At 45.3% G+C, this 13,831-nt stretch overlaps 1 protein-coding gene across 3 annotated transcripts in view; it reads right to left on the reverse strand.

Moving 5' to 3' along the window:
* The window catches only part of LOC142579782 (adenylate cyclase type 8-like), a 445,425-nt gene that overhangs the window by 1,765 nt on the left and 429,829 nt on the right, over positions 1-13,831 (reverse strand). For 2 of the 3 annotated variants that reach the window (XM_075690343.1, XM_075690344.1), the window contains exons 18-23: positions 12,644-12,802; positions 10,570-10,710; positions 9,603-9,695; positions 8,791-8,902; positions 5,753-6,072; positions 2,702-3,209 (exon numbers count right to left, since the gene is read on the reverse strand). In XM_075690343.1, coding sequence (XP_075546458.1) covers positions 2,967-3,209; positions 5,753-6,072; positions 8,791-8,902; positions 9,603-9,695; positions 10,570-10,710; positions 12,644-12,802 — 1,068 coding nt within the window. In that variant the 3' untranslated portion in view covers positions 2,702-2,966. Of the gene's footprint in view, positions 1-1,170; positions 1,349-2,701; positions 3,210-5,752; positions 6,073-8,790; positions 8,903-9,602; positions 9,696-10,569; positions 10,711-12,643; positions 12,803-13,831 lie in introns of those variants that run through there. The other variant, XM_075690345.1, reaches the window with a different exon arrangement.

The following is a 13,831-nucleotide window of genomic DNA, read 5'->3' on the forward strand; positions in this document are numbered from 1 at the left end:
GAGCCCAGCCAAGCTGTCTAAATAGTTTTTGGCCACGTACCCCTACCAGAAAGGTGTATTTTTCTGAAAAATAAAACTGAAATGAAAATAAAATTGAAGCTAATGAATGAATGAATGAATGAATGAATGAATGAATGAATGAATGAATGAATGAATGAATGAATGAATGAATGAATGAATGATGACGTTATAAAAGGATACAATAGCAACTTGGCCGAACACTGCAGGGAGAGTGCACGCACACCTGTGCTTGCCGGCACAACTTTCTTAAGGCAAGACAAAAAAAAAAAAAACTGAATGCGGCATAGTTGAAGCGTATTTTATAAGGAAATTTATGCAAGTGACAAGTGTGTCAGCTGTCCGTCTTTCGCGTTGCATAAGAAAGAAGTGACTTTTCTTTCGAGGTATCCAGACACGGGAACGCCTGACTATGCATTCTCATCTACGAACTGATTGGCTTTACAAAATTTTGTATGCTGATGCGTTCATAATGTACCTGATGCGCAGAACACAAAAGAGATGATCGTTAGAAATGCTGCCACTGTTCACAAAGGTGGCGGAGGAACCCTCAACCCATCATTTGAACGGCTTTTCCCTCCGCCACCTCTTACAATGTCCTGTGACGAAGCAAATAAGTAAATAAATAAATAAATAAATAAATAAATAAATGCTAGTTGGAAGTTCAGCACCTGTCCTGTCGTACGTGTTCCTTTCGTCTTTGTCTTTAGCCCGTTTTTATGAACAATGTCAAGATGAGCCAACTCACCCAACTCAAGGTATTGTTAGTACAAAACATTCTTGCACCAGAATTGTTTGTCAGAGCAGGCACAGACCAACGACGATGTTGGACATATTGTGAGAAGGTATAGCCGTCCAATAACAAACTGCGCTTACGATGCGAAACCTGCGAGCGTTCGGCCTGTGGTTTGCGGAAACGTTGAATCAGAGCGCCTTGCGGGATAGTTCCCGAGAAGACCGATAGAGTGCGCCACATTTCCACGTGTGGGGGCAGCAGTTCGCCGTCTCACTTACAAATGCACCAATTTTTTTTTTCGAGAACTCGCAAACGACCAGCACTCTTCACAGCGACAGCACTTTCCTGCCTTTTTTAGACAGTTGCGAGAGACACTGTTCGCTATACCTTGGCCAGATGCAAAACATCTGGGCCCTTATTGACAAAAAGCTCTTACTCTAGAATTGTTCGTAGGAGCCAATTCGAGCCAATCCCGGTGCTGGGCAGATTAATAGCGAAGGCTGTCAGCCAGCGGAAAATAACTGTTGGAAGGAACAGCTTTGTAGCTTAGGCCACTGATCCACAGAAACAAGAACACTCGGTCCGCAAGGTATCCTGCGCGAAATCGTGGACGTGTAGTCAAGCATTGTTCGTAATGCCATTGTAATGTTGTTAAGACGCTACTGAATTTTTAATCCTGTGTTGCTTTCTCGATTTTTGCTTGCATTTGCCACAGTTCGCTATAAGCTCTCACATAAACAACAAAAAGTGGAAGGAAATAGCGCGCAGTACCCTTTAATATAGCACATAATCTTTTTGTAGATGGATTTTTGGGACCATTATCTGAGGCAATATAAATAGTCTTAAGGTGGGGTGCTTAATAGAATGCCCAGTAAGTCGCAATACTAAAAAGAGCTCAGCAAGAAATGCTTCTCGAACTTTTTTGAGATTTCACATTACGGAACACGGTGCAGCTGCATAAATGAAGCAGCCAAACACTGGAATTATCTCCGCTCGTCCAACGCTATTCCTGCAGCAGGACTGACGTAAGTAAACAGCAAATCGTATCGCGACACGGCTCTGACTGCTCACGAAAGACCTCGCAAGACTGGCTTAAATAAAACATCCACGAATTGCTCGGCAAGAACTCAAGCTGTCTTGAAATACGCTTGCTATACCACTTTATAGTGGTGCATAGAGAGGCCAAAAAAATTAAATTTCGGCTGGCACATCTGGCGGCGTGCTTTCAACAAATGCATTTTGAATGTCGTTGACGAGGAAGTCAACGAGAGCACCTCGGTTGGTAACATATGCATTCCTGAACGTCGCGTTTTCAGAATTTGCCCGTTTTGCCACGGTATGCACCTGCACCAATGGAAAACGCTATATTACCGCAGATTCTACAGTTCAAAATCTTTTCCTTTTTCTTCATTTCTTACCTTCTCAGCATTGTTCTTTCTTTTAACGGCAAAAAAATGTTTTTATTGTGACAGCAATACGATACCCGTTCGCGCCGTCGGCGCTGCCGTGCTGTTCCGGCATCAACGACGCCCGCGTCAGGAGCGCCAAGTGTTGGTAAAGCAGTGATCTACCGCGGGGCGAGAAGTTTTACTTATTTCACCAGAATATGAAACCGCCACTGTAAATTGTTAGCGCGTTCGCATCAGTTTAGCACGAAATGCATTCAATATAGGTGTTAAATGTGAAATTATTATAGTACACGCGCAGTATTCTAGTAACGTGGTGCGAGAAGAAAAATTGCATGCGAAGAGTAGGTTTGTTATTCAACTAAACAAGTACTAATAAAATGAAGCGTAACGCTTATTTCCTTTTTCAAGGCCGTCAACATGCATGAAACGATTAGGACAATATCGTGTGCCTGTGCAAACAATATTTGCGGTTAAACTCCATATAGGCTTCTTTTTTTTCGTGTCAGTTTTATCCTCCGTGGGTCCAGACGAACATTACCTTTCTTTGGTCAGGACGACTTCAGGGGCAGGCTTCTTTTTTCTCGCGAAACAGGGCAAGTTCACATTTCGTTCCATCGCCTCTCGAGACGGCCTGCCTCCGGCTAAGAAGGTCCGTCCACATTTTTTCCGAACAAATGCCGCCGATTCGATGCTCCTGCGTGCGCGCGCGCGCACGGAAACACACAGACGCGCGCAGACGCTAGCGCAAGCCGGAACACACGCACCGCGGCTTGGCGCGCACTCGCGTTCGCGCACACAGCACGTCACGGCGAGTTGAAAGGCTCGTCCCTGTCCGCACTGCGCATGTCCGGGAAGGACTGGCTGCTGCCGGCCGTCTCGGTCATCCTCCTCTCCCGTAGCCGGTTGCGCTTGCGGTCCGAGTTGGGCGTCTCGGACAGCATGCGGTGCAGCTTCTGCTTGCGCATGAAGGAACCGGCGTTCGGGGACGCCCTCTGGCGGGGGCTGGGCACGCTCAGGCTGGAACCCAGGGCCTGCTTCTTGCGGGCCTGCAAAATGGGGATGGTTTTCGAAAGGGATCAGTGATCGTGATGATAATGATGACGAAGAAGATGACGAAGATGACGATGATGGCATCCCCTTCGAATCGGGATGGCGGCACAGCCGGTGTGAGCGCTTACGTGTTACCATATCCCAATCTAGCATTCTGCTATAGCTCTACCATATATCGCAAATATAGCTGCGCCTTTGATTGTACGGTCCCCATGTCTTCCCTACTGTTTCTTTCCACCTGTAATCTAATAATCGTTTCCTTAGCTCCGTCGCTGACAATGCTCACATATCAGCTTTGAAACTCTGCGCTCCCGGTAAGTGGACATTGTCTACATTCGAAGTTCCTCGTTATCGCCTACAATTTTTGCAACTGACAAGGTTGCTCTGATTAAAATATTGGAGAAGTTATTCAATTAATGATAACTAAATATGTAATTAGGCGAAATGCAAAATATAATAATCTAACTTGCTTTAAGCGGCGCCAAACATTACCTTGGTTCTGTCCAGCTGCGAGGCACTCGCACATTTCTTTAATTGTGGCAGAGGCTACGCTGGACGCCCTGAATGATTGGAGCTGGCAAACGAAGCGACTCTTCGGATGCGTAGAGTTCAGAATGTTCAGTGTTCTGCTTAATGTCCTTATTTTTTCTTTTGTATGTAGATGCAGAAAGCGCATGCTGTTAAGGTAATATTTCACCGAGTACGCTGACAACAATTTCTCATGTTACACGACGGCACTAGAACATGTTTTTACCTACATTGGTTCGGCGCAACCGTGGTGCGGATGATTTTGCAAGCTAAAGAAGGATCACAGATTCAATTCCGAGTAGCGGCTTGAGTAAATATAATTTTTTAAATGCTTTCGCAGGTTTTTTGTTACGAATGTACATTTTCCAGCTTCTTGCAGGAACCGTACATATACATAACACATTCATCTACAGAGAAACTTTTTCCGGAAAATTTTGTCAATCTCTTTTCCTTTCAAGAAAAGTTCGTCCTGCCGTACGAAGCGGTATGGCCTCCGTTTGGACATAAGAGATCGAAGGTCCGATTCTTGGCGCGGAAACTTTCCTTTCTTCTCCATGCATCTTATTATTTTCGGCCGTCGAACCACTCGCAAAAGCATCGCAAAATCCTTTTTTTATCAAGAATATTTCGTATCGGTATGCTAAGTGCTATCGATCAATGCCAGCTGCCTACGAGGCTACGCAAGCTTTGTCCAACGTACCGACAACGCGAACCAGCCCGACCTTTGTTGGCTGCTTGCAGCGCGTGAACGAAAAAAAAAAAAGTGTTAGCGGATTTTTTCAACGCGCAGACTTGGCCTGGTCGTTCATGTGGTCTGTGATTTGCGCTGCGAAGAAGGTCGAGCAGTTTTCCGTTGGGCAATTCGAGTAAGGAGCAGATGGTAAGAAAGGAAATAGGTCACGCTGGAGTCGAAGTCCGATCCACCGATTTTGGGCAGATAAGTATAGCGCGTAGCCGTGAACTGCGACGACGAGAGGCAAACTGTAAGGACTAACTTTCAGCTGTGGTAAACTGTATAAAGCGCTAGGATTGATTGGCTCTTCTTGGTTATACCATGTTTTTTTTGTTAACTGGTATAGATATTGCGCATATCACAATAAACCTTAGTTGGAAGTTAGCGCTGGCGTTTGTCTGTCATTGTCCTCTACACTGCTTAGCTCGCTACGCACCTCTATAAGCTGATTACTAGCTGGTCTAGTCCGCCATACTTCTAAATTTTGCAGAGATGTCCTGACTAGTGCCATTAAAGCACGTAATATATGCTTATGGCTTGCAACTTGAGGTGACATCTCCAAAATTTTGCTTGATAACTTGCTCCCGGTGTGCTTCAAACAGGCCACTGAAATTCGCTGTAGTGACAACAGCGTCGAGCGCTAATAATCCTTGCTAAGACTGGGGGTGTTAACTGTACACTGCGCTACGCGAAGGTCAGAAACGTTAGCGGTAAGCGGATGTTCCACCACAAGGACGTTGCACGTGGTTACGGCTTAAAGTCGACTCACATCAGCTCGAATATTAAGCTTTAGCAAAAAAAAAAAGAAGATTGTCTGTCACGACCTGAGTAGCAGCATGGTTGATTACAATTCATACCTCATAATCTGCAATATACGACGAAAGTACGGACTGCCAACGCATTACGACCGATTAGTGGAGTGATGGCCTTCATTCGGTGTTCAGCAGCGACCCTGCGCCGCGTATTGTGAGACGCACATGCTATTACGATTTCGCTTTCTGAAACCCCTATCCAGAAATTTGTACATGCACGCGGGCGTGCAAACACACAGACAAAAAATAAAAAAGCGCTGAGATGCACACGCATGCAGTTTCATGTTGAAGTTGCATTCCAGACTTAGTCATGGCTCACATGTGTAAAAAGTGACACCGCATCCGGCTGCGTTTTCTTCTTCGATACAGCCGTTCGATACAGCATTCTTAACGAAACCCGCCTGAGCGACTGACAGTTCTGTTCGTTTCCGCGCACTCTGAGTTGCGTTCTTCGAGAGAGACCCACCTGCACGAGCCCGTAGACGAAGGCAGCCAGCGTGCTCCTGGTGCTCGGATTCCTGTTCATGGAGCGCGCGCGCGCGATCTTCTTGCCCAGCACGAAGTACGTCTCCATGGTGCCCTTGCCCTTGACCTGGACGAGGCCGCGGCACTGCACGCTGTAGCCGTGCTCCTCGAGCAGCTGCGCCGTGGGCCGCGGCACCTGGATGTGGTCCAGGGCCCCGGTGGAGTCCATTCGGCTGGCCTCGTTCACCGTGTTGCCCCAGATGTCGTACACGGGCTTGCGGGCCCCGATCACGCCGCCGACCAGCGGACCGTGGCTTATCCCTGTTCGAGCAAAGAAGCACGCGGCTTGGGGCTACGAACACAGCGAGTGAAGCAGATCGCGATAAGAGCGGTGTGCATACTCGCCGGCATCCGATGCTATCGGCTCCTGCCTTGCAACTCCACAAAGCTGATCGCATTACTACGGGACCATCGAAGACTGCTGCCGCCGTAGCTAAGTTGGCGCCCGCAAAAATGAGCCCAGTGTCAGAACTTCTTAGCGCAGCGCGCGGTAGTTAAAGTGGCTTGGAAGCTGAGCAGCGAGAAATGGATGAACGTGTGAAGGATGCGAAAAACCGTGAAGGATAGAACAGCGTTTCATATTTTCATTTCAGGGAAGCGTTTGCCTAGAAACTGCCCTGCTTTCTTGTACGAGCTTTGAGTGTCCTTCTTATATTGCAGTCCGACGCTTGTGACCTCCAAGACTTGTGACCTTTGCCGACATCCGGTTCACGCCGACAGGCAATAATTACTTCGCGCCCGTAAAGCAATTCTAGTCCAATAAAGCACGCGGTGCGAAAGCTCGAGGCAGACGCGAATTGAAGAGCGTTCGAGAGGAAGGGGGGGTGGGCAAGGTTAATTACATAGCCCTTCTGTTGGCCACTTGGTACTTGTAGGAGGAAAACAGCGCATAGTTGTTGTCATGGGACTGCGCGACAACTTGAGAAACACGGGCATTGACAAATTAAGAACATACATTTATTTGAAAAGACGAATACACCGTCGGAAGAGATGCTCAAACGGTGCAAGAAACAACAACAACAACAACAACAACAACAACAACAACAACAACAACAACAACAACAACAACAACAACAACAACAACAACAACAACAACAACAACAACAACAACAACAATCGTGTGCGAACTACGAAGGCACGCGACAAGTAGAGCGATATTATATAGGAGGACAGAACTCACGTTAGCAAATAACCAAACTATACTACATCTCTTTGTGAAGGAGATACCGTGATGGGTGCCCTGCCGTAAGTGAGACGCCTCTCGCCTCTTATGACTCGCACAAATCACGCAATTTTGTGCGATGTTTGGCCTCCGTGCCACCTAGCATGACGAGCGCTCGAACTGAGCAGGACAACCAAATGAAGCAATGTGGAAAAAAAGCAAGCATTTTTGCCTTAAACGCTAGTTCACGTATCGGCCTGTTATTTTTGTTCAACTTTGTGGACGAAGGACAGTGGGATGTCGTAAGCCACCTGTACGACTGCGGTCCTAATGACGTAAGTACGCAGGCCCAACAGGTTCGCGTCAGACAGACGGCAGCCTCATAAACCATGTCTGCATGCTTTGTTATGGGGATTTTCATCCAACCTTGTCATCCACGTTGTTCTTCATGTGGTTGTTTACAAATTGAACATGGGCAGAAATTTTACGAGGCGTATACGCAGCTCATGCGTCACCGTAACATCAATTTAATCTCCTTCATGATGAGATCCTCGTCCTACTATACGTCGTTATCAAGCGGGGATTTTGTGCTTCCTTAGACTCGTTTTGTAACGATTAAATTCCTTCGACTACGTTACTGTGATTATCTGTTCCACGCAGTGGCAGAGCAGGCCAATAGCGGAACAAATGGCAAACGGAAGAAATAATTCAAGATGAAAATGATATTCATGATATATGCCCTAGTCTGCTGTCGGTTTAAGCCACACTTGCTTTACTTTAGCCTTGCTTTTTTGTGGTGAAATAGACAAATGTTTTCACTCGTAAGAGCTGTTTGCCGTTGATCGACCGCCTACTTTAATATGACCAACGTCACTATTGCTTGGTGCCTGATCTTACGAACAGTTCAAGTGTGAGAACTATTTTGTGAATACAGGCCTGATTTTCTGCAATAGGTTATACATCAGTGGCAGTGGAGCAGTACACGTAATCTCTAATTTATTACTGAAAAGCCGTCATCAGTATGCTCTTGGTTTCTGGCGGTTCACTGTCCAGAGATATAGAGCCCAACTAGAAAAAAAAAGTCAACGATGATCCGGAGGCTTTTCTAGCGAAGAAGCTCAGAAAAATACAGTTAGACGATGTTTTTCTTTTTACCAAAGCATGTGAACTTCAAACGAGCGAAAAATTCACCGACGATTACGATACTCCCTAATGCGAAATGTGAGCGCAACTCTATACGTGTTTTCAATTCGCGATATATTGGCTGCCGCGGACAATCTTGTCACGTGCAGCACGTTGCAAACGAAGCGAAATGTGGCGCGACTGCCTCGTTAATCGGGAGATCGCGAGACACAGCAGGTCGGTGACGCGTGGGGGCGCTTCGCAGTAGCCGCCGTAGACAGATCTCCGCTCATGCAGCGCTTTGTTTCCGTATAGGGTGAAGGTGGCGTCATCGGTGAACAGACGACGCGTGGTACTTTCTTTGCTATTTGATGTCGACTTTTTCATGTTATAAAAAGCTTACAAAGTTTATAAATCCGTACGGTGTCCATGCGCCCCTTCCTGTATAGCGCTATACAACGCTACGCTTGTGTAGACCGGAACCCTTCTAGTTCACTTTATCCGGGTGTCACGACCCAACTGATTCCTCAGCCAGTTTTTTCAAGAATAGACGCCTATTATTGACACGCGTTAAAAATTGGCTGGATTTTGCCCGTAGCTAAACTAACAAACTCTTTAGTATACATAGCGAAATGAAACGAAAATACAGTGTGCCCTTTGGTTAGCACGGCACGTTCCGTTAAAGGCTCGCTTACCTACACGCAGCTTGAAGTTGTTGAAGGAATGCTTATTGACATCTTCAAGGGCTTCTTTCATAGAAATCGCAAAGTCCACAAGAGCTGTTAGGTGGACCCATGATGCAAGGTTCTGTAATGGAAAGGTCGCGGGTGATTTACTTGAACAGACAGAACATAAACGGCGAGCCACGGTGGAAAATTTCAGTAGAACAAAAAGAAAGGCAAAATATACGTCATATAGTATAAGTTAAGCTCTACATAAGATCGCGGTACATATTTGAGTTGAGACAGCTGTGCACTGAACACTCACCTGTTAGCAGAAACAAGTTATAGACTTGAACCGCCCACCTCATTGGTGTCTGCCGAATCGCCTTTATTTTTTTAATTTAGTCACTATACTTCGAAGTCATCAAAAGCCACACTGTTACCTGCTATACGGAAAAGTTACTCCTACGAAAGCCCGAAAATTTTACACAGATGCTTGTCACATACCATCCGCGATCTAGCGTAAATATAAATAATTGCCACCTGCATGATTACGACAAAAACTCCTTAATTCGGCCCGGAAAGCATTCTTTGTTCCTTCTTTGTTTTTGCACGACAGTTTTAACTGTAAATGGTTTTGCAAAGAAAAAACGGGATTCGGTCTGAGAAAAATGAACGCCCAGTTGTACGCTTTGTATATAGGAACACAGCAGCTAGGGAGCGGGCATGCAACTGTAAGTCATCTGTGAAGAGCTCGCACAAGCGCTCGTCGAAGCTGAAACGCGTAGAGAGAATAGACGTGAGCATTTGCACAAAGAAAAAAAAGCCACTTGCAACGAGCTTACCTGGTCTTTAGGGTTCAGGCCAGAAGCCGCCATGTACGTGCTGCTGATTGTCTTGATTTTCTCCAGGCATTGAAACCTTTCGTCATCGAGCAGCTAACGCAAGAGAGAAATTGCAACAAAGTGGTAAATTAGGAGCTACGTCTCCGAACTTATGGAAAATTAAAAGAAGAAAGAGGACTGCTGGTTGAAAACAACCAAAACTTAACGCAGTAAGTATAAAATATTATTACGAGCTCGCGGAACAATAACTGCGCCTCCCAGGAGCGAGCGTTTTTGGCTAAAGACAGAGGCCACTTGGAAAAACGGAAGTGCTCGCAATTTACTGATAGGTGTTCAATTTCGAATATTCCGCAGCGGTTGAAAAAATCACGTGGTAACCCTTTCGGTTGGGTGAGGTGCTCGCCAGCCAATCACTTCTGTTATACTATTCGTCGATTTCGCAGGAGCGTGCTGAACAGTTACGGTTTGGCTGGGCCTATTCAATTTCAAAGTGGCGCCGCTCTTGCTCCATTTAGAGAGTTGGTGTCGACGCACGTTTTTCTTTTTAGAATAATTAGCAAAGCGTCCATGACTTCATGGTCCTACATTACACTTCATTTTTTTTCTTTCTACGGAAAGACCTTATAATTGGAAACTTTTTTTAACATTACGTAATATAAAGAAAGCTAACCCCAGTTTTAGCGCTTAGCGTCGCTATTTATCTGTTCCTAATTTTAACGCTGCTGTCAAAACCACAAAAGTCGGGGAAAGTGACAAGGGTTAGGAGAGGGATATGAAAATTATGGTGGGGTTAAATTTGCCTTTTTTACAACAGCACCTAAATGTTATGAATTTAAAGTGACGAGTACTGAAGTCGTTCAGTGATGGGTACTGGGATTTAATAAGTGAAGAGTACCTATTTTTGTAGTTGTGGTGCAAGAAAACGCTGAAACGCTGAAAAGGGCAACCTTTGTTGACGACTTCTTACCTGGTCAAAGTCAAATATTATTTCATTCAGTAGCCTGATGCATTCCACGCCGTTGTTGACGTCCTCGGAATAAAAATTTGCAAAGTTTGGTATGGAGGCGAACAACACACCGCAGCAGACGTAGGACTGTGCATAGAGCTCCTGCAACACCAATGAAATGTATTGCGCATGTGAAATATTAATAGGTATTACTGATAATATATGGGCCAAGGCTACACTCTGAGATATTAACTGTGCAGTGAAGCGTTGTAGATTACTGCCCACAAGCTCACCGAAAAAAAGAAGCGAGCAACACAAACAAAGAAACACGCACTAGATGGCTTTGGTGTCACCTTTTTCTTGTTTTGGCAAAATATTAAACAAAGCTCTATGGTGTATTATAAAACGAGGCGTTAGAAAGAATGGATGTCAGCGCAATCACTTAGCTGAAAATTGATCGAAAAACTGAACGAATTTAGGTTCGCAGAGACACTAACATTATCAACAGAACCAGGAAAAAAAATGAAAATAAATCCAGCGCGATCGTGAAGACGTGCGTCCATGTACGCGATATTCACGTATATCAGCTGCAGGGAATAATTCATCATCAACGCGTAGAACACATAATAAGTATACCGAATCAGCAACGAGCATTCTAAGACAAATTTCTGCTCCAAGAATATTAACAGAAGTGTCGCAGAAATCTCAGATGATATTGTGAAGTTATGAAACTTGAATTGCCACTAAATATTATTGAGTGGTCAGAACCTAAGATACCACGAGCCGCGTCATCTTAGTGAACATATATTGCAATAGTAATGAAACTGAGAAACAGGTACCAAATTAGTACGAGCGCTGAGGGGCGGGAATTCAATGAATTGAACTGTTGCTCTTTTAGTTTTTTTCTTTTTTTTTTGAAGTCAATGGCAGCGTTCTCCGCTTGTTGATTAGAATATAAATGACAACATAATTTAGGATAGCGCTTGAATGCAGTATCCTTCGACACTGCTTGGAGCATTAAGCAATCAACCAGCTAGGATACAAAAGTTCACATCGTAAGCCTTTCGAGCTTTCCAAATGAGGAGCCCCTTTTCCTGAGGCAAAAGCCTGAAGTGGCTTATACGCCTGAAGGCCCTGAAAAAAAAAAAAAAAACGCGTCGTCCGGTCCAATCATACAAAAACTATCATCATCAGCATTGCTCATACCCCTCTAAGCAATCACAAAATGCAATGGCTCATCGCTCTCGTAATACAGAGGCTGCGAGCACTCAGCAAAGAGAACCGTACAGTTCATACATTAATTGGAACCACGCAAACAACAAGTTGAGTGGTAAAAAAAAAAACTAAGTTACCTTCTTAATGGCTCATATCCCCAAAAGAAGAGGAAGAGAAGAGATTTATTTACAGAACGGCAGAGAGGTCGGCCTGAGCTATAACTTGCTCCGGCCTGCTACTGTACACTGGGGAAAAGGGGAGGGGAGGAAAAGGGCTGATGAATGAATGATGATGATGATATGAGGAAGAGGTGCGTACATACAAGTTCACAGCGGTGTGGCAACTCTAAAGCCGTGCGTCCATCCCAGTGGCTTGGGGAAAGGCTATAGCGGCACTTGTTATCAGAGCTGCGCCGTTTGCATTAAGCACAAGTCTTTGTCGATTGTCCTTGCCGCGCTATGCTTCTAGGGTAACTATGTATTACCAATAAGCCCAAGACTATACTCTTCAGAAGGCAATTGTTAACTTGCGCAACAATGTCTTCAGAGTAGGCGGAAAGCAAGTGAAACAAAAATAAGCCGCAAGAAAGTGCCGAAAAAGAGACTGCGTGGCTGAGTGCCATTCATGCGTTGAATGACAGTTTGTGCATCTTTCAAGTCAGTGATAACGTTGTGCACACGTCACGCAAAGAATGGGGCACTGGAGGGCAGCATAGCATCGTTTATCTGCAGTCAGCGCATTACACTACCGTAAAGTCGGGCCATGTCGTCTACAGCGGAACACCGCCTTGTACACTTCAATGCGCGCCTTCGGCCACCTATCCACAATGACTTGGCAACGGTGCTGCAAGCTGTATTTGAATCTCGCGGTGAATACTAACCTCATTCTTTCTGTCGTGAGTAAGAAAATAGGTTGCCACGTGATCGGGAAGAACGTTGCGTAGCAGTTGCGTGTTGTAGGTGCATATCTCGCGCATGCTCTGCAGGTTAGCCTGTGCTTGGCGCTTCCACAGGAAGTCCAGTCTTGAGGTGACTTCAGTCTGCGAAGATTGACATACATACATACATACATACATACATACATACATACATACATACATACATACATACATACATACATACATACATACATACATACATACATACATACATACATACATACATACATACATACATACATACATACATACATACATACATACATACATACATACATACAACCTGCAGTGGTTGCTCAGTGGCTATGGTGTTGGACTGCTGAGCACGAGGTCGCGGGATCGAATCGCTGCCATGGCAGCCGCATTTCGATGGGGGCGAAATGCGAAAACACCCATGTATTTAGATTTAGGTGCACGTTAAAGGCACCCTGAAACGATTTTGACAATTTTCTACAAACGTACTGAGTCGTTACAGTAGGTGCTTCTGATCATTAATTGACACATCTAAGTGCTCCACGTAAAGCGTGTAATTTATTATAAGGTGTTAAAAATGCACATCGCTGCCGATCACAGCACCCCGCTCGGCGGAATTTTAAGACGCCTCACCGGAAATCACCCATATGACGTCAGTGGGGTGAGCTATCCGATTGGCGGACCAGGGCGCGTGATCGATAATTTTTCCAACTTTATGATAAACAAATGATGTTCGTAATAGTTGGAATGTTAGTTAATTTGTTTTTATAAAAAGAAAGTAACATAAAGAGAATGCACAAGAACAATTTTTCAGTACACTTAAACACTTCCGGCACACAGCAAGTGTCGTCTGCTTGTATTACAACGTGCTCCGTCTATGACGAGAGCTCCGCCGTCAGTGTCGGTCTGTCTTTGATTCGACTTTGTTGCGTTGTGGACTGCAAACGTAGTGATTGGCAATATGTCAAGCTGCGACATCCTGTCCCTCTGCAAGCCAGTAGACGAGCGGACTGGCTGCAGCGCATCGGACTGCCGCTATCCGATCGGCGGCAGGATTTGCGCGATTGCGGCCGTTACTTTACACCGGGAGATTACTAACGCAATAGCGTTTCGCGAGTCCGATATTATGGTAAACGCAAGCGCAAGGGGACAGGGCCT

The sequence above is a fragment of the Dermacentor variabilis genome, chromosome 4, assembly GCF_050947875.1.
Source record: "Dermacentor variabilis isolate Ectoservices chromosome 4, ASM5094787v1, whole genome shotgun sequence".
Taxonomy (NCBI): domain Eukaryota; kingdom Metazoa; phylum Arthropoda; class Arachnida; order Ixodida; family Ixodidae; genus Dermacentor; species Dermacentor variabilis.